The sequence below is a fragment of the Larimichthys crocea genome, chromosome VII (assembly GCF_000972845.2).
Source record: "Larimichthys crocea isolate SSNF chromosome VII, L_crocea_2.0, whole genome shotgun sequence".
In the NCBI taxonomy this organism is placed as follows: domain Eukaryota; kingdom Metazoa; phylum Chordata; class Actinopteri; family Sciaenidae; genus Larimichthys; species Larimichthys crocea.
Window position 1 is genome coordinate 24,032,364 of NC_040017.1, and position 21,543 is coordinate 24,053,906.

The following is a 21,543-nucleotide window of genomic DNA, read 5'->3' on the forward strand; positions in this document are numbered from 1 at the left end:
GCCACTTTATTCAGATGGAAATGTTTCTCCAACAAAAGAATGCTCATTCATATAAATCTGTTTGTGCATGCCTGTCCTGTTTTTATACATCTGAAACCTCCAAAAAGCTTCTTTGGTAATCAACGGCCTTTACATCTTCGACTACTAACTGATAAAAAATCTGCCCAATCTTTTCAGTAGCCTTCATCACAGATGGACAGTGAGGGAGGCACCTACAGGTGGATCCAAACGCCTGAGCTGGATGTCGCAGTTTTCACTTAGACAGAGGCAAAAATAATTTAGCAGACCCCTCCTTCCTCGTCTTCCTCTTCCTCATCGATTGTCCGCATGTCTGTGCCTCTGCGTCTCGTGGCAGCAGAAGCCAAAGTGACGGAGACAAAAGACGGTTTGGGTATTAATTCAGCGCTCACGTCTTCTTTCAGGATCCTTTCACATGCAAAACGCCGGGCGGCGCGTTGGGCAGAAGGGGACGCTGACAATTACAGCCTCACATTGAGCCACCATTGGAGACTCACTCTTCAGACTGATTGACAAATGAAAAGGGCTGAAATAGCTTCCATTAAAAACAGCCACTTGCCAGAACAGGGGGGGGATCATCTCCAATATCTTGTCTCAAATGGGAAACGGAAAAAGATGAGCGCGCATGGTAAATTGAGCTCACAATTCAGGACTTTACAAAGGCCATTTAGAGTACATGCACAGAATACCCAGTGGCATTGAAGAGGCTTTAAAGCTCAAATTCAATGGAACATCAAGATAAAGCAGCGGCTCTCTAGGAGGATTTGCATCCGACTGTTCTTTCCCCTCAATCTAAAAACTTTTCACACTGTGCTAACTAATCCACTCCCCTGTACAGACACAGATGGACATAAATTGGGGCTGCACACAAACATACACTGATTAGCCAAAATTGCCTTGTTCATAAAGCGAAAATCAACAAATCTGTCTGGAAAACTCTGCATGTGATTTCTGTGGGAGGCAAACGGAGATGTTCATTGTCCTGCCAAGCACGTAGACAGATAGATTTCCAATCATGGATGTTGCTCAATTTGTCTGCTAGTCCCTCAGTACACCCAATCTACACAGCAGAGCACAGAATCCAAATCAACAGTTTGTGGGTGCCCGTCGAGCGCCTCATCACATGTGAAACCAGAATGACATGGCTGCCGTGTGAGTGTGAGAATTGACCGTGTTTTCTTGCTGAGATGGAGACTGTGTCACACTTTCCTATCAAACTACAATTTTCAGCTCAGATATGACTCAACAAAATTACTCTGGAGCCACAGGAATAAACAACAAAGACATGCAGAGAGGTGTTGGAGTCGCATGAACGTTTCTCAAAGGCAAAGATGGAGTGAAGTGGCAATATTACTTTTAGATTTAAACCTCAATTAGAGGAGCTAAAGAGCCGAAAATATGAATCACAGAAATGACAATGACTATGATTTTATTGTGTTTAAAGGGTACGTTATTTGTTTGTTGTCCAGCCTGAGGAGCCACAGATGATTCCGCAAAATCTTAAAGTCTTCAAGGCATCAACATGTATAAACAAAAGACCAAAAAAAAGAAATGATCGGTCTTACTTTTGTGTGCATGAGATGCAGGAAAGCCAGAGTCACAACACAGGTATAAATAACAAGTACTTGTATCTGAGGGCACAAACAGCTGGAGGGGAGTACTGCGTGCTGCTGTAGGAGCACAAACAGGTTCTTTAATGGAGAGAGGGATGTGAGGAGAAATTCATTTGTGAGATGACACTCTCCTGCAGGCCCACAGCACAAACCCCCGTGAGAGGGATGTTGTGGCTCGGAGGATGGGGAGTAGTAGCGGGCAGAGAGAGGGTGGGGGGCTGGATGTGTATGTGTGTGTTTGTTTGAGGGAGGTGGGTGTGGGGCAGATTGGGGAACGGGGTGAAAAGATGCAGAAGTGCCTGTGTCATGTCTCTATGGAAATCAATAAACTCTGCTGCATGCACAACACACCGTATCACACATGCATGCAGGTGTACACACAAAGCACACAGGGAGAGAGAGAGAGAGAGAGGAGGAGGTACAAAGGAGCTGCATGCGGAAAAATGGGCAGCCGTTGTGTTATTGTATTATTTGTTTCCATATTGCTTTGTATTTGATTTCAAAGCAATGATCATTCAAATGCGTCCAAACATATTTTTATCAATAAATCCTTATTAAAACCCCCACTCTGTTATATTGTATGAATATTCAATAGAAAAACTTTATTGCTTCTTGGAGAATTTTCTGAATTAGATTAAGAAAAGCCTCAAACAAGGTTTCCTAATGTGTCGTGTCTAAGAGGTGGTTGATACACGTGCAGCTGGTAATGTCTTAGAAATTAGTCAGCATTTTTTATGATGACATTACAGCTTCAGCCATTTCTGCTTAAACTGCTGGAAATGACTTGCACACACTTGTGAGCTGAAAGCATCTGCTAGTCTTAAAGTTTTCTTTTCCCAGTCTAATTAGCGTTCACCTTGGTCTCGTTTTTCTTTTCTTTTTTTTTTTTTAGAGTGCCGTTTTGTCTTTTGGTCTCTTACAGGAAGTCCTAAATCTCACCTTCCCGTTGGACTAACTTTGTCAGAGCTCCAGCCTTAGAAGGGAGTGAGCTGAGGTTCAAGGTGAAGCCACAGTGGATACATGTGATGCCGTAGCTGAAAGTGTGGAATAAAGAAGTAGCACACTCAAGCTCGGGACATCAGATTTCAAGCCTGAGAGCAAAAACATGGAAAAAAAACACACAAACACAAACCCCCATGACAAAAAGAAAAAAAACCCAGAGAAAATAAAAAGAAGGAGAATAATAATAAAAACAAATGTCCAAACCTCCTGGAGCAGATTTTTCATCATTAAAAGATGGCCTGAGGGTGGAGGGAGTATGATGAGGAAACACTGACTTGTGCCCTGCTTTGTAATTAAATGGTGGCCGGATAGAGTGAGAGGCGTGGAGATGATAAGCAGTGGGCTCTTCGCCTCAGGACAGAGAAATATTGTCAGATGCTTTAAACAATATGATTGTCTTATCTGTGAGAAAAGTCGCTTTTTGTAAAAACAAACGTTCTGCTGGTATTTCCCTCATGGAACCTCTCTGAAACAGAACGCAAAGGCATGTTTATAACAACAAAATAAATAAATAATGTTGATAATATATGATTTGAAATACACTCAATAAAACAATAAGGCATAATACATATAAATATAATAATGCAGAGCAAACTGGCACACAAGATAAGCAGATTTAAAGAGGGTAACTTAATAAAAATCTATAAGGATGCCTGCAAAAGTGCATGGTCAGAACGGCTTTAAAAGATCAGGGATATGTTCCTTATTTCTGACATTCGAAACAGAAAACACACGGATATACCATCATTATATCTGTGTGTGCAGCATTAAAGTATAGAAAACTGTGAGGTTAGCGTAACGTAGCTCAGTCTAAAACCGAGACCTACATTATAATGGTTCAAGTATTTCTCAGGACCGGTTTGCTGTTAAATAAATATGATCACATAATTATGTGACACTGAATGTGTTCACAGCCACAGTACAAGATAGGAATGCAGGTAAACAGCATTTAAAAAATTTCATTTAATAGTTAAAAAGCTACAGCCACGCTAGCAAGCCGAAGCTGATAGGGTGTTATTAGTTTTGCAGGTATTTGGTCATAAACTTGAACATTTAACCAGATGATGTCTCTAGATGAGAAGTTACAGGATCACTAAAGTTATTACAATTCATCCTGAGGTGAACATGAATGCCAATCCATCCAAATTGTGAAGATATTTGACGAAAAACTACAAATGTCTCACAGCCCTAGAGCCACGCTGTAAGCAAGGCTAAAAAAAATCATAAATATTCCTCCAACAGACTATCCCAAAGGAAAATCACTTCTATGTTAGCGAGAGAAAATGGAAAACAAATTCAGTGGGAGCAGAATGGGACGGCCTTCAGATCAGGGCCCTGCATTAAATTTTTGAGTGTGCAGACATAGTCCACATTCAGTCACCAAGAAGCACAAGAGATTTCCTGACATTTGATTCAAGCCTTGTCCGCACTCCTCTCCAATAATGAGTTTAGTTCCAGTGCAAACAGTTGCATCCACACGCCTTGTTTTGATTCCATTAAACACACAGCGCAAACATTTCTGTCCCCGAGCACAAATACTACCATATATCATACTTAGTGGTGTTGAAGCAGATTAAACCACACACACAACAAACAACACGGACTCGAATGCACAAACAGTTATAGAAAGTGGAAAAGAAAATAATGCATGGAGTGGCTACACATGTGCACTTTTAACTGACAAGACTGAGATTGGTTTGTTTTGAGAAATCAGTCCAGACTGTTCAGAGAAAGAGGCTTAGTCTCTTTCTTTTTTTTTTTGACAAAGCTTTTTAATATGTCTTAATGGAATGAATGGTGTCGCTAAATTGTATCATTCTCCAAAAAAAGAAAAAAACTGTCTGTCACAAGAATTTCATTATATGAAATGCCAAGCTTTCAATCCTTTCCCTTCTTCAGTAATGGCACATTCTCCCTTGAGAAAGAAGAATAAAACACGGTGGTGAAATGAGGATTTTTCACCTAAATACAATTACGGAGCATTTTGCAAAGTGCTATATAAAGCAATCAGGAATTACTCTTGAAAGTTGGCAAGGAGAGAAAAATACTTTGTTTTTAATGTCTGTATATTTTATTTTGACTTTTTCATTGGTAAAAAGCTTTTGTCTGCCCTTTGCCAAGCAGAGACTGCTGTATCGCCGCCAGTCAGGTTTCGAATTCTCTCGAAAGGGACTGAAGATGAGTACAGTCATCCCTGAAAAATGGCTGTGACTCCAATGGAGTCATGCGCCTGATGCCAGAGTAGACTGCTTCATTTTTCTGGCTTTAGCTTCAAATTAGATCAGACATCAGAAACGACCTTCAGATATCAGCAAAGCCAATATGCTGACTAGGATGCATCCGAGAAAAAAAAGGCCATTGATCAAGATTTATGGAGTGAGGCTACGCTGTGTGTCAAGAGTGATACGTGTCTCATCAACGGTGAAATGAAATGTCAAATTAGTTTGTGTGAGGGCGTGCGTGTGTTTCGGCTCGTCTGCAAGATTGCTCTAATGTCTGCTTGTACACAGGACCGACACACAAAGAGACAAAGCGCTCGGCGTCAAATGAGACCCAAAGTGAGAGAATGGAAGTAAAGTGTGAGTGTCAAATAGGGTGCTTATAGTGCAGAACACTAATAAGGAGAGCGTCAGCAGGACAGCTGCAGCAGATCCATTCTCCTCCGGGCTCCATCTTGGCAGTACCTGTTATAAACTTTCTCTGCCGTCTTGCACAATTGGTTCTGTAATTTAAAAAGGTCAGCATGGCTCTTGTGTAATTCAATACTCTCATGGTGCTGTATTAACCACATATTTAATCACCCTCGGGGTGGTGTGCAAGCTGAATACTAAATGTAAAGGGAAGAGCTAGAAGCCAGAGTACAACACAGGGCCCAGCTCTCCCGCCTGATATATATGACTCGCTCTCTGTAGGAGGAGGAACAGTTAATCCACAAACGTGCCTCTGTGTTTCCACTCAAGTTGAAAAAAACATCTGGAAAACTGAATGTTTTAAATAAAGAATTCATGTGTGAGCGTGGCGTAATACAAAACTGAATGGTCGGGGGGGGTGGTAGGGAGTTTGATTAAAGTTGTTTCCACAATGGAGGAAAGACGAGTAAATTCAATTTGTCTGAGTTGCAGTGTTGCTATGACAGATGCAATATCTTGTATTATAGAGTTTGGTGGTCTAGAAAATCACATTAAAGGGCAGGTTCACCAATGAAAAAACGTCAGTAGTATGAAGTAAACAAAATTCTCTATCATGAGACATACAGAGCCATAAACATTGAACGTTTCCTGCCGTATAATTACACCATAAATGACAAAAGTCTACACGGTTGAGATAAATAACAGCATTAATCCCACAATTTAGGAAAAATAGCAACACAAATTCCTTCATGCAAAGCTGAAATTTTGCATTATAATGAATATAAAATGCATTTAACATGGCAAGTATCTTCTCACCCCAACTTGAAAAATATGAGGCACCTGTTGCACTGAGGCCGGCATAGCATTATGGGAAATGAATGGTACTTCATCCGAGAAAAACCAATCACCGGGCAAATTACTGTGAGCAGAGAGCCACTTTATTATCTTTAAATAGAAGACCCGTGCATGTGGTTCAATATACTGCACATATGGTATGCTTAGCTGAGCAGACGACACGAGTCGAGAATGCAGCATAAAGTGGAGCCAGAGAGATGAATGAACATTAGAACAGCAGCCTCGTAACTCATATTTCTCATTATAACGTGTGCAACTATACAGAGTTACGATCTCATATGCCAACATGCATTCAAGCTCAAACCTGGACCACATGGCTTCATATCCCACCAGGAGCTTTTCAGAAGCTGAGCTGTGCACTTTGTTAACTCAGACTTGGTAATTTTTCCCTGGTTTTAGTGTTTCTACCTTAAGTAGGTTAGGGTACGTAGTTAAATACTTTCCCTTTTGGCTGTTTTTATGATTGGAAGTTTGCACAGGGAGTTTTATTTTGAAAATCGGCTGGTTTCTCTAAGCTGTTTGTGTGTCTGACTTCCAGCCACTTCGATCTGCTCTGTGCTGCTTGGCGCGATTGGTCGCAACGTCTGTACGATTCTGCAAAACCTGCGATGACGTTCAGTGACAATTCTTCACATTGTCCACACTGGGTTAATGTTGGAGAAAGGTCGGTTGGTTTCTTTGTTTACCAGTCAGACATACTACACACCCATCTACCCCCACGACCTCCTTACATAGTTACAAATGGGGCAAACCACCTCCTGCATTGGCAGGGAATGTTGGCACTGGATGTAAATTATAAAGTCTATCAGAGAAATGTAATTCCTGCCATACAGAGCTGTTATCCCCCCATTATCTACATTTTTTTTTTACCAAATCCAGTGTGCACAGGATGCCTGCTCATTATTCAGAAATCCCAGAGGATGAACATACCTAAAAAGTGAACAGGGAGTCATTTCTTTGGGGAATTACTGGTATTTAAGGCAAAGACATTACAAGAGCTGTCAGTCTGATGCCTTGACATTTCTCTTTCATTGTAAGACAATTGAAGTAAGGCACCTAGTCCAGGTGGAATTCGACTTTCCCGCATCTAGATATTTGTGGGTTTCTTTGGTATGCCGCCACATTTGCAGAGAGAACAGTTCATGGCTTAGATCTGACATCCCTCTCTGGTTTGGGTGAATTGTCACTGAAGCTGAACACCTTGCTTGAGGCATGAAGTGCCTTACATACAAAAGAATATCTGTTTTCAAATCTTTCTTCCAAACTCCAACACACGTCCTTCTGTACTTACAATTCTTGTGGGTATCACCTTGTATCTTTTCAGCTATAAGTAGAGCAGAATATGAGTATAGCAAGCGACAGAGATAAAAAAGCCCCCTGGTTATTACAATCTGATGCCATTGGAGTGTTAAGCAAAAGTGTCAATTCACCACGAGCTGAATTCAATCCTAATATAGCTCTAACTGCTGCCAGTCAAGAGATCCTGCTCCAAGGGTGTGATTGAAAGCATTTTTGCCAAGGTAGTGATCCCTCATCCGTGCACACACATACACCATTAAATCAGAGTACATGGAGCCACACATTGCCCTCTGCTTGACAAGTAAATTGCTTCCCATATCGGGTTGGCAAAAGAGAAAATACAGACAGAAAGAACATGGTGGCATGAACATGGTTACAGAAAATGAACGGCAGGAGAAAGAAGCGAAGAAGCCAAAATAAGTAGATAATAGAAAGCAGCAAGTGTGAAATGCTCTGTTAAGCAGGGCTGCATGGACCTGTTGTGTGGAAAAAGACAAATCAACAGTGTGACTGAGATGACTGTCAATTGCGGTGACGATAAAAGCCTATAGGTGATTATCTTATCTCCAACAGGGAGACGTTTCATCAGCATGACTCAGGCCTTGAATGAAACAAAACAAAACTTCTTGAAACACATTTCTTCAGAGGTCTAAATGAGCAAAACAAGAATATCTACATCTTCAAAAAGACATGGAGCTGTGTAAGTTAATAAAGAGGTGAGAGGTAAGTCTTCTTGCCACAGATTTCCACCTTGATGGCAGAACACAGTGAAACATTAGTCTGCAAAAGTCAAAGAGTCTTTTCTCCATTTTACCACTATATCTCCCAAACAAGGTTTCCTATTTTTCAACTTGATCTGAAATTCAGTGCCCACCTCGTGAATATGTATCTTTTTTTTTTTTTGACAGAACTTTAATAAAACATTTCTCCATTACTCTATTCCTCAGTCAAAGCAGGTCCAAAACACTTTAACACTAGGTACCACTTTTATCAAAACTTTCTTCAGATCAAGAGTTCAGTCCATCATCTGCAGAAATAAAAACACCCAAAATAGCAGATAAAGGTAACCAACATGAAGAATATTTTGTTCTATTTCTGATTAAGAGTACATCATCAAGTGGTAGAGAGGATGTGATTCTCTCTTACTCATTCAGAACATCAATGACAAGTGCTTAGAAAAGGAATAAAGACATCATTTTAGGATAATTTGTAGGATTCTGGGAGACTAGGACAGACATGGTTGTGGGGTTGGGTAGGCAGCACCTTAAATAAGTTTGATGTATATGATGTTACTCGTGCAGCTTCAACCCAAGCCGGGAAAAGCTCAAACAAAAAAACAAAGACGACTGAGATTGAAAACATAATTTCTGTCCATTCAGACCTTCAGGTAGATTTAATGATCTGAAACACTTACTCATTCTCATTTTTAGACATGAAATGTCCATTCACTGTAATTGTTGTGTCCCTGTCGAGGTAGCATGCAATTTTTCAGGAAGACAGGGTGCATCTGCTAGCCAATCAAGAATTGTTGTTCAGTTTGTGAGTTGCATCATTTCAAGCTGTTTCACTCATTGTATTGTGTAACAGTACAAAATCCTTAGTTAAAGACAAAATGACATATGAGAATGATTGCAATGTTGCTATTCTGGTGCCAAACGACTGATGTAACTCCTCGAACTATAAGGTTTCATTAAAGCCGGGGCAAAGGTGTCAAGCACATAATAGTCAGACAATCACACAGACTGACAGACACGCGCTCACAAACCATGATGATGGAGCCACACCATGAAGTCTTTGTCACTGATGAGAAGACATGCCGGCGGAGAGATATACGATATGTCTTACCTGGGACTAAAGGGACCTCTTGGCCTCGGGCCAGTCTGAGAAGAACCATTATGAGGAGGGGTGTGGCCCCTGACCATGTGCCACGCATTATGATGCTCACTGTCCTGGCATCACTCGGTGTCAATCTGGGGGAAAGGGATGAGAAATAAAGTGGTTACAGATCGGTTGTGTTGCTGGGATATCCCTTTGTTCACAGAGCTGCAGAGAGAACAGAGAAAAATGGATATTCAATTTATTGTGCAAATTACAATAAAATGCAAGAGTGGAGAAGAAAACAACAATTACCGCAGCAGCAGGACCACAATACATAAAACATCTCATTTTTAATGACACGTTTAGAGCATTAGTGAATACAAAGCAGCTCTCATGACAAATGACTCACAATTTTCTATCAGGTCCCTTTACGTTGTAATCGTATGGTAGCTGAATCATAATTCAAAATCAGTTCAGTCTCAGAGTGCATGAAGATTGCAAATCGACTTTCTCCACTGCTAAACTGTCACACACAAAACACACAACAAACTCCCTCTGTGTCAAATTGATTTCAGACAGGTGAGACAAAAGCGTCAGAGTTTAGCGGTGTGTGCGAGACAACGCCGCCGCTCTGACATCACCTGCGAATAGTGACAGCGACCGTCTGTAGCATGGAAATAAATCGGAGGATTCTCTGGATCAGCCATCTGTGGAACAACCTGTTCACCCTTGTTTGATTACATCCAGCAGGCCAGGCAGCCTCCTGGTCTTTCTCCGTATCTCTCGCTCTCTTTCACACTTCCACCTCTGCACTGCTATGCACTATGATTTTCTCTTCGCAGCCCCTTTTTTTCCCCGGGAATGGCATACTCCTTGAATTGGATATGCTTCGGCTGAAATATGATGGACTTGCTTTATCGTGAAATTCCAAGGCACTATGGTGGTGACTGAGTCTCGTCGAGCCTTGCATCTTTTGAGACGATGAAGGGTATTTAACGTCGCCTCTCCACAGTGAAAAAGGTGAATGTATGTGATAATGAAAGGGGGGGAAAATGCTCACACCACATTTTTCCTTCTACTTCACTACATTCTCCTTCCAATCATGTTAAATGTCCCTTTAATTCTTCCCAAAATTCCATGTCCTTTAATTCATGTACACCAAATGGACTCACTATTTGCTGCTTATTATTGGCAGCTCCTTCTTTTTATGCCATGCCTTTCTTCCTGTCTCTCTCCGGCTCTCCTTTCTGTAATAGGTTTGCAGGAGGAAGAAGCCACAAGCATACCAATTTGCTCTTATAGCTTTTTCCAATCTTATCTCCGGGTACTCAGTGGACACTCTTGCACTCTTTTATATGCACTTCTTGTTCTCAGAATTAGAAGAGCCTTTCAAAAGACTGTCTGTCAGATCTCAACCATGGGGAGCTCATTGTTGCAGGGTGCGTTATCATCACCTCTCATTCCTCCAGTGTCACAGCAGAGCCAAAGAATTATGAGTTGTATTTGCACAATTGCTCCATTTGCATGTGATGATGACAAGCGTATTCCCGGCTAAATGACCGATAAAGAAGTCCCTGTGGTTAGTCTGAAAGATTTCAGCGTTTCACGCCGCCCGGCAACCTAAACCAGTAACACGCCAGTATCCTGGAGGAGCGGCGCACTAGGTTCCCCCATTTTTCTCGATAATTGTGTCAGATAAACACTGCATCGTCTTCTCGCAGGCAATCTGATAAATACCCAATTACCAGTCAGGAGATTGCTGTGACAAGTGGTCGCCAGGAGTCTTCGGTTTGGGAATGTGGGACACATAAGATGGCCTCCTCAACCCAGAAGCAAGTGGTGGGGAGCTGGACTTGTAATTCAACTCATCACCCTGTTCCATTTGATTAATGAATGGATGGATTAGAGATAAAGGAAGATTTATTTGAGCCGTCCCTCGTAGAAACCACAAACACGTATGTGAAGATGCATCACGGGGCAATCAATGCCTATTTCACCGTATTCATTATTAAGCCAGCTTCCATCAAAGGAAATGAGCATGTTTTACAAGACTTGTTTCAGTGGCCTCCTCTGCGTTCACCGAGAGGAATGAAAGGACCTTATTGTCTCCCTTTATCTGACTCAATGACTGCTGAATGGATTGAAGCCAATTAATCTGGCAGTGACAAGAAGCATTGCTGCTGGCTCAGTGACCAACTCCCACAAAAGACAGGAACCATCAGCAGAACAGTCGCTGCCCACAAATTGATTTTCGGATGCCTGCTAAACCAAGGCGATGTCATTCAAAACCTGCGGTTTCTCATTGTGACACTTCTGCGTGACCCAACCAGTTAAACTCAACAGAGATAAGACAACCGTGGACAACGTATCATTGTTATCATGGATGAACGAACACGTAACTTTTCCCATTCATCTCGCAAATGCCAGGAGTTTCCAGATGCACTAATGAGATGTAAAGCTCATGTGCAGTCTCTAAAGTTTAAAAAGGAGAATCTGCAGGTAACTTAAGGATAAACCAGTTGGAGGCCACTGAGAATAACACTGAACTTCCTATTACCTCTGACTGGGACCTCTACACCTCTACACTTAATCTCTTTCATCTTCTGCCTTTGTGCTTCCGAAGCACACTGCAAACCAGAAGTGAAGCAGAGAGAGAGAAGCAGAAGAGAGTATGGAGACACAATGCAAAGCATACTAAAGAGTATTTACATAAAGTGGCCATTCAGGTCGCCTGTGCAGGTGAAGGCAATCCAATACAACTGTAATGTTCAGTTTTTATTGAACATTACAAGCTAAAATGAGACTTCAGCTGCGTGAGTTGGCCAAATCAACTCAATACTGTCCAAAGTTAGGGAGATTTTTCTATATATTATTGCCGCAGTGGAGTGATACAACCTGGTTTGTTTGTAGGACACAACACCAGCAATAAACCCACTCACAACTACCAGGAAATGATGCCTACTTGATTTGGCTGCTGAATATTAGCTTCACTGACATACTTTGAAACAACGTACAACGCAAGTACACTTTGGAGAGAACTACAGTGTCCTAAAGCTCCCCCTCAAGGTACACGTGGTATGTGAGTATTTACACAGATGGGAAGTAATCCATATCTAACCTTTCGTTGACATCTGCGTATTAATTTCTGTTCTGTTTTTCCTCTCAACATAGCTGAGGACACCTGGAAGAGGCCCTGCCTGCATCATGGATCTGTTGTTATACTATATACAGTGTATTTATACTGTACTTTGCTGAATAAGAAGAAAGTCACCTCTTTACAAGTCCTATACAACCAATATTGTATTTTTCTGCACTGTTAGTACTCATCCACCCACAAGAGAGTCACAAGTTTTGTGCAATTCAAGTTTAGTATCAACAACAAAGTTTTAGACTCCAGAGTTCAGCATTAATGTACGCCTATATTTTTCTATAAGAGTCTTGTAAAACACAGGTACAGGCACAGCAGTGAAGGGATTAGAAAGGAGAGGGCACCGCGATCACACACTATATTTGATGGATTATTGGCTGCAGTTCACTAAGGTTGCAAAATTGTTCACATCGTGCTACACATCCAATTAATAAACAATGTTGTTGTGGACCTAGAGCCATGATTATTTTGTTGGGACGAGGACTGGTTTATTTTGTGACTAGTCCTTTCCACGTTTTTAGTAATTACTGGCAAATTTTTAACTAGGGATTAAATAAATTGTGTTTTATCATTAAATTTATAATATAAAAGGTAAGTAAGGTGTCACTTGGGTACCTAAAATGGACAATCCTTTGTCTAATTTTATGCCTACTGCACATGGAGAAATGTGTTTTTATGCACTTTAGAGCAAGAGCTGGTCCTCATTTGCTTATTTTGTTTAATCTTATGCACTTACCACCTTTTTTTAATGGAAAGTACTCCTTGCAGTTTATGCTCCAGCTGAAAATAAAATTAATTTGTGTGATGCTACCCATTGTCAATGATGCGCAAATGTTATAACTATACCGAGTTTGAACCTACAAACTGATGCAACTGACCTCAGAGTGCTGGTCCAGAGAATACAAACAAGGAAAGGTACACACACACATTCAAATCTCCCTAAGTGTGTGTTGTTGTGTTGTGTCAGCGTCATGTTTTGATGGATAGTTCCTGTTCCTCTCAAGCACTCTGTTCTCTCTGTCAGGATGGCTACTCCTCCCTCATAAAAATGCCAACACTGGATTAAGCATCTCACATTCGCAGTACATTATGCCCCCTCACTTCATTACAATAAAAGGATTAACCTGCCGCGGATCTGTAAAGTGATCGGTGGGGTGGGTGGACGACATGTGGCTGAACTGTCCTTCCCCCTTAGCGCAGATCACATCTCTTGTGCTCGTCCAAGTCGCGCTACTAATCATCCACACTCCTGTGGAGGTGGCGATGCACACTGTGGCAGCACATGGGGACCAGAAACTAATCTGAAGCCATTAGGATGCCCTGCAGTTGACTTACATAATAGCATATGCTCCATCCATTCCACAGGGAGAGACCTGCTCCATTGTCCCACTTTCTGCTTATCACTGCCGTATATGTGTAGTAGTGCATACATATAGTACATGCTGGTCACTAGAATTGTTTGAAATGGTGGAAACTGTTTGTTGTGGCCTAAATGGAAGGTCTATATTCTGGGGTAGACGTTAAAATTGCTATAATTTAAATAGGGGTAAAAGGTCTCTATATATTTAAAACTGGCAAAATGATGGAAATGTGAAAAAAAACTCAAATTAGAATAAATTAGAAGAGCAGAAAGCACTCCAGCATGACTGAAGAGATGGGCTTGGCCACACGAGGCCTCCCCGCAGCGATCTGTCTTCTCATGAATGTGATCTGTGATAAATTAAAAGCTGATTATTTCCTAGAGGGAGAAGCCAAGCGCTTGGCCCCCAGCCCCCTCGCTGGCGGTGATGGATTAGTCCACAGTCTGCACTATGGACCTGTCCCCACTGAATGCACAACCATGGACGCCACAGTCCTAAGTGCTTCCTACCAAGATGCCATCTCTGACAACTCTTAATTTATTTGAATAAATGCTCCGCCATCTCTTTAAAGGACAATTCCATTTTTTCAGGAGACAGATGGATGATTCTTTGATTTTTTTTAAGTAGTATTAGCATACAAACATCCAGCCCTGTTTAGCACTGATACACCATGTAGACGTATTTTTAAAAGCCATTCCCCTAAACAACAATAGATTTTCTGTTGTCAAGAAAAAAGATATTTATTGAATACCAACTGGATTCCACTTTAGCAACCTGAGCTTATGCCTGGTTGGCTTTCTCAATGTTTCATATTTTGTTTTAAATTTATTAGTTGCAGCATGTAGAAAGAGTACGATGAAGGGCACCTCAGACAGGCTGACATGCCTCTCTATAAAGCAGCTGTAGGTGTGCTGTGTCCGAGCTCAGGTGCACAGTCCATGAGCTTGCAGGTAGATGAGATTTTTACATTATGGTCCCATTCTCATGTGTCTGAACCATTTTCCCTGGGTCGGCATCATTTGGACGGCCTACAGCGCAATTTGTCTCCAAGTGATTGGGTCTGCCCGAGCGGGAACAAAAGGCGGTCAGCCTGGCTGTTGTGTCTTTTTGTGTCCCATATGTCAGAAGTCTGCTGCACAAACAATGCAGCAACTGCCAAGAGCACAACAGTCATTATCTGCCGTAGAATGGCTGTCATTATCCTGCTGCAATCATAACTCTAATTACAAAAGTTGCTTTGTAAGCAGGTAGATTATGCAATGTTAATTGCCCGTGCACAATGCAGCGAGCGCATGTTCAAATGCCACTCACCATTGTGCCCGGCACAATAGCAGCACGCGTTTTACCCCCTGCCATATGTAAAGCGTGCAGCCGCGTCCCTTGATGGCTGGTTAAAGCCTGTGCGGTTCAATCATACACCTTCTTGTCATTAATAACACTGAATTAATAAGATTTGTAATTAATCACCTTTAACTAGATTATCTGACATAAAGCAATATGTCTGTGTGCATGGCACTAATTGATGAAACTATGAAACTAGTCTATCTCATTACTCAATCTCACCTACACCATCAGCATGTATGTAGGTGTTCAAGACTTTAGACACAAGCACTTGTCTCCCTTTTTCTTTCTCGAGGCACCACTTCCCTTCTTGCTGCATATAGATGCTTCATTGACCTCTTTCCCAACTTACTTGTTATTTTAAAATGGGTCACAGCCACCATATAAACAGAAACACACTGCGGGGATATCATTTTGAAAATCAAATCTTGATTTGAGCATTGCACTAGCCTCACATTTCATTCCCAGGCTAACGAACATAGATTGTAACCCACTTTCAGAGCTCAATTTATCAACATACAAATGCAGCAAAGGTGTTTAAATTTGCATTTTGTTACGACACACATTCAGAAGATGCGTGTGCATAAAAAACTCAAAAGATTCTCTAAACAGAAGCTAGCCACGGGATGATTTTTCCCAAGCACAGCACAGCAGCCTTTTTGCATTAATCACCATAAGGGTGCACTTTACCAACCCCACTCTGGCAAATTAAATCTTCAGAATAATATCTCCATCATTGCTGTATTTCTGTGCTCTGACACCAGCATCTATCTGGCTTTGGAAAGCAGCGCGGCAGAGCCTGCCAACTCGGAAAGACCTGAAACCATAGGGCAATAAAAAGTGACATCAGCAATGGGAAAGTTAATAGTGTGTTTCAGATGCACTTTCTGGAGGACAGGAGTAGCAGAGGTTTCATTCACTGTAAGTGACAGTGGCTGGCAATCTCCCTCTGCCTCCCATATGCCCTTATGAATTCCAACCTGTTCTCTCTGTAATAACTTATAAATAGCTGAGGTTTCCACAGGGGCTTATGTGACAGACTGTAACGTCTGGGCATCTACTGCATTTACAGTCTGTGTTCAGATCATAGTAACAGCTTGTTTTGCGTATGCATCTATTCAGTGTGATGTTTGATTGCAGCTGGCAGTTCCCTTGTGTTGTGTGTTGTAAGAAGTGTCACATTGTGGTGCTTGTGTTTTGTTTTTTTTCTTCTTCGTCTTCTACATATGAGCACATTTCTAACTTTGAGGAGCTCATTTCAGCGCAGCTGTCACAGGCGGCCTCAAGCTGAATAAACAGAATATAGAAACACACAGAGCGACTGAAGACAACATGACTGCAGGCGCCCGTTTCAAATCAGGCCACAGGCACATTTTCCTCCTAACGGTTCTTCCACAGCACATGTTCTCCTGCTTGTTTATAACCTGACATACCGCTTATTGCCTGTGTACTGAATTATATTGTATCATTTATCTTTACAGACAAAGTTGAGCTAAAAGATCCTTTAGTCAACGCGATGCTACACAACACACTGTGCTTTAAGATATTTTTGCAATACTACACTGGGCTCGTATTTATTATAAGATATTTTTGCAATACTACACTGGGCTCGTATTTATTATGCTCTAAGGAAAAAACATAAGAGCATAAAAAATCTTATATTTCTTAAAAAATATAAGTGAAATACTACTTATAATAAAGTGTAAAAGAAAAGTCAGATCTTTATAATCATCGATAACGTGTGCTCAGAGCAGGAATAGACAAAGGTTTATAATTAAAAAACATTTTACAACTTTACTTTTCTGTGATTACAAATTTTAATTACTTTATTTATATGAAATCTTTAATATCTTCCATAGCAATTAGCATATAAAATTAATACAAATTCATGTTTTATTTTAGAAATAGTAAGGAGGGAATGGCTGAACTAGAAACTAAATGAAATTGGTGACTTTTTTTTTATAATAATGAGAATTTCACATCAGTGGAAACAATAAAGATAGATGGAAAGTGACTAGAAACTAAATCAATGCTAACTTTATTCATCTTGTTGGCAGCTCTGATGAATGCAAATCGTGGTCTAATGTCACAGCTTTGCCAAGTCTGAGAGCGCGGACGTTTTGTCTGCGTTTAGAGACTTCAAGATTTTTAACAAAAATGCTCTGTGACAAACTGGGCGGTGTGGGAGAGCTAATAAAAAGATCATCCGTCGCGTTAGAAAAATGACAAATGTTACATTCAAGTGATTAAACCCTGAAGAGGCTGGAATTAATTATCACAGGAGTAAAGAAGGAAGTCATATCACAGAACAAACCCGAACCCTCAGCCTGTGTAGAGAGTGTAGAGACTGAAGCCGCTTTAAGGCCGCTGTGTGTTTCACTTTAAAACGCATGAGTACTTACATGTTTAGTACTGTAACCATGACAGCAAAGCTCCCCTAACCATAAACCTTCCTAAAACTAAACCCAACAGTTTTGTCCTTTTCACTTTGGAGGACTTGCTGCTTGAGTTATGGGTCGTGTAAGAGCTTTCGAAGCTTGACTCAACTTAAAAATCATGACATAAATATCTCTACAGCCTCTACTGCTTCAAATTTGACCATTCTGTTTCTAATCTGTCTCACATGAATACACCAACGTCATGCAAGTACAATATTGAGCCATGGGGATACCCTTAAACCTGCTTGAAGGACCGGTGTGTAGGATTTAGTGGTGTAGTTGCTTCGCCTCATTCTCTCCTTTCTAGCGTGAAGGAGGAACTATGGTCACTACACAGGGCTCTCTTTAGAGCCAGTGTTTGTTCTGGACTGCTGTAGAAACATGGCAGCTCAACATACAGATATAAAATGGCTCATTATAAAGGTAACAGTAACATAACAATTCTTATTTTTAGGTGATTATACACCAATGAAAACACAGTTATGCATATTAGGTTCCATTTTTGTCATATTCTGTAAATAGAGCCCCCTAAATCTGGCACTCTGGACCTTTAAGACACCTGTGGAGCTCTTTTATTGGACAGTTTAAGTCAAAGTGAATGTTATAAGTGAATTTGCGAGTGGAAGTAAAAGTGAACTATTCGTACTCCTCAATTTCACTTCAAGCCCATAATGTAACTTTCAGCTAAATTCAGGCCCCTGGTGTAAAAAAAAAAAAAGCCTTCAAGTGATACTCAGGAGATGGACTTCTTGAAATCAGAGCTGTGAAAGTGGTACAGTTCTTCCTTCCCCCTTTTCACGCTCTAGCAAACCGCAGACAAAGATCAAATGTGTGATATGAGACATGAAAACTATGCAGGGATAAACATCTGCAGCTGTAAAGATCGCCACAGAGCGGGAAAAAAAACCTCAGGTAGATAATGAGAACACAGTGGGTTTGTACTGCCTCTGCATTGACTGACAGGAGCAGTGGTCCTGAACATGTACGTGGTTGAACAAGACTCTGACATGGTGAGCCCTTCTCCTCGGGACTGTCAGCCTTCAGCAGAGCACATCATCTCTCCATGAGGATTTCATCACATTAGCGTATAAGCCAGGGCGAACAGATAGGAGCAGCAGCTATGCTGCATCATCCACAGGCTGACACACAATCACCAATTAAAGCTATCACGCACACTGTAATTAGCAAGACTGACTGATTTGAGCTTGTGTAAAATGTATTCATATTATCCAGATTACAAATAAGCACATTCATCTAATTAGCTCGCATAGCTCACAAGCTTAATTAAAGTTAATACATTATGATACCCCAAAATCCAGAGATTACAATGCTCCAAGGTTCTAGTTAATTAGAGTATTCACACATTGACAGGCAGCGATCACAGCCTGCCTTTCCCTCAGCCAATTAAAAGTGAGGGTCGAAGTGGGCAAAAACTTTGTTCCTCCTGTTTTTCTGACTTTTTTTATTTATTTATTTATTTACGAGCATCTTCATCATGCAAATGCAGTCAAGGTAACACTCTTCCTACTCCTCCTAACACTCTTTTTCAAATATCTTTTTCCTCTTCCAATCCGTCCTGTCTTTGTTGCATGAAATGATACTACCGGCCAAGTCAAATTGGCAATTACAGAGCCTGTCATCCACACAGCTCCGCCTCAGTGTTTGTTTACAGCGAGCTTACAAAAAGGACATTTTCATATTCCTCCCTCTGTATTTATCTTGACTGTGGCAGGCAAAGAGAGAGAGAGAGAATACTGAGCTGAATATTCATTGTATCACAGAGGACTTTCACACTTCATGGAATTAAATTTGCACTCACATGCTCCGCAAAGCTACATTAACATAAAGTGGCTCATTACAGTATTGCATGGCTACCAAGCCAGCTTTGTTATTAATGGCAGTGGGGGGGTCGTATCCGAAAGAAAAGCGCCCATGTTAATTTGTTGTCAGGATCTTCATATAAATCAGACAGAACAGAACGCGGCCTCCTGAGATGTTGCCCTTATTACTGTGAATCTCTACCTCTCGAGAGCAGGCGACGCCCACACCGCGCTGAAACAGTGACACAAACACACACACACTGATACCTCAGCTGTATTTCATAATTTGAGAGCATCTCAGGACAAAGGCATCATATGAATAAGTCCTCCATTATTATTAAGAATTGCGGTGCAATCCCATGTTTTGTTGTGAAACTTTCCTTAATAGTGAAACATTTCATTCTGGATGAGTCTCATATCTGTTTGTTAAATATGTAGTTGCAGTGGCCAGCTTAGCATACAGACTGGAAACAGAGATCCTAGTTCTGTTCAAAAGGATAACTTCCCTGCTCTGAACCATACTAATTAAGACCTGATATTTATTTGGTTTAATCCATACAAAAACTGAAGGACTAGAAAGCAATTTTTCACAGTTTTATGGGGGTTTAGGTGCTGGACCATTTCTCTGTTGGGGGCAGTGATCCCCTGGAGTCTCCACTTGTTGCCTGGAGACTGGGCAAGTTACTGTTCCCAGGCAATAAGAAGAAGTGTTCTGTGCAGATGTGAGATGTGCTATCAATCTTCTCATCCAACTCTTGGCAAGAATGCAAATTTACAAAATATCAAACTATTCCAGTTTGACCTTATCTTGGTAACATCAGGACATGTGCATATTTCTCATGAAGTGGCTCAGGGAGGAGTGCGAGACCAGGAGGTGAAAGAGCAGTTTGAGTTTTGAGTTTGTGCCATAGTTTACAGACATGTGGTGGGGGTTCATATCTTTCTATTTTATAACTTAACTACTGATTTACTGCTTCATTTATTCATTTTTATTTTCCATGCAGACAATGCACATTGATCAACATCGCTGTAAATGTGTCAGAGTTAGCAGATTGGATAATTTTTAAATACTGTCCTTTAGCCAGATGTTAAATTGTCCATTTTTATAGCAACAAAACAAACATGTAAAACCATCAAAACACAAAGCAGCTGCACAAAGAATGAGACGGTAAACAAATAAGAGAAGTTATGCACAATAGAAAATATTGTATAATAAAAAGAATCAGTGCAGCAAGCAGCGATCTTTGTCATGCTGCCATGTCTTTTTAATTTCACAAGTTGAACTTGGAAAAAAGTTGTCCAATAAATGTTTATACAAGAGAGTACTACTGCCAACAGTTATGACTATTCAGTCCCCTTAAAGAGCTACTTCAAATATACTCAATAAGGCACCTGGTGATTCAAAAGACCTGAAATATATTGTAGTGCTCACAATACCACAGCAGTGCTCGAGTTACAGATGCTCTGCTATTAAAGCCTTGTTGAGAGCGTTTAAATGCTTCAGGGTCACGAAACTTAAAGAAATAGCATCACTTAACTTAACACTGAGAAATGAAAAAGAACCATCCATGGCATTTAAATGAGGCACAAAGAAAAGACTGCAGGTGTTTCTATTTATAGAATAACATTAAAAGAAACAATGTGTCGAATATTAAGTGTCTGAAATGCATGCAATGAATATATATATGGTATAGATATAGATATATATATACATATGGAGGTCTGGAAACTCCTGGAAACATTTTTAATGGATCAGTAGGGTTAATTAATCTATTATCGTAATGCTGGGAGGAAAAACAACATCACGCTTACTGTATATATGTAATAAATTATGTAAATTAAATGTAAATAAAGAATTATTTTTAAAAACTGTCTCTGCTCGTCATCAGTTGATGCAAACATCATCATCATCATCGGCACAGAGATTTTACAGTGCCTTTTTTTAGCTAGCCTACTTCTTCAGGGCAGATTTTCAAAATATGACAAATGATGAATCATCTTGTTGTTTCGTTAGATTGCTAGAGGCAGAAGTAAGCAAGCAGTCAAAATCAGAAAATCAACATCTATGCTACAGGTTTACATTATTATTTTTGAAATATACAGAAATACAACGGAACAACCATACAACGGATCAAAACACTGAGGCTGGTTAGTTAGATTAATCACTCAAGCTTAACAATTAAAGATGATATGTTACTAA

At 40.6% G+C, this 21,543-nt stretch overlaps 1 protein-coding gene across 4 annotated transcripts in view; it reads right to left on the reverse strand.

The window, feature by feature from the left end:
- The window catches only part of robo1 (roundabout, axon guidance receptor, homolog 1 (Drosophila)), a 306,786-nt gene that overhangs the window by 184,203 nt on the left and 101,040 nt on the right, over positions 1-21,543 (reverse strand). For all 4 annotated transcript variants that reach the window (XM_027280234.1, XM_027280235.1, XM_010731939.3 and 1 more), the window contains one exon: positions 9,263-9,387. In XM_027280234.1, the coding sequence (XP_027136035.1) occupies positions 9,263-9,350 (88 nt within the window). In that variant the 5' untranslated portion in view covers positions 9,351-9,387. The remainder of the gene's footprint in view (positions 1-9,262; positions 9,388-21,543) is intronic.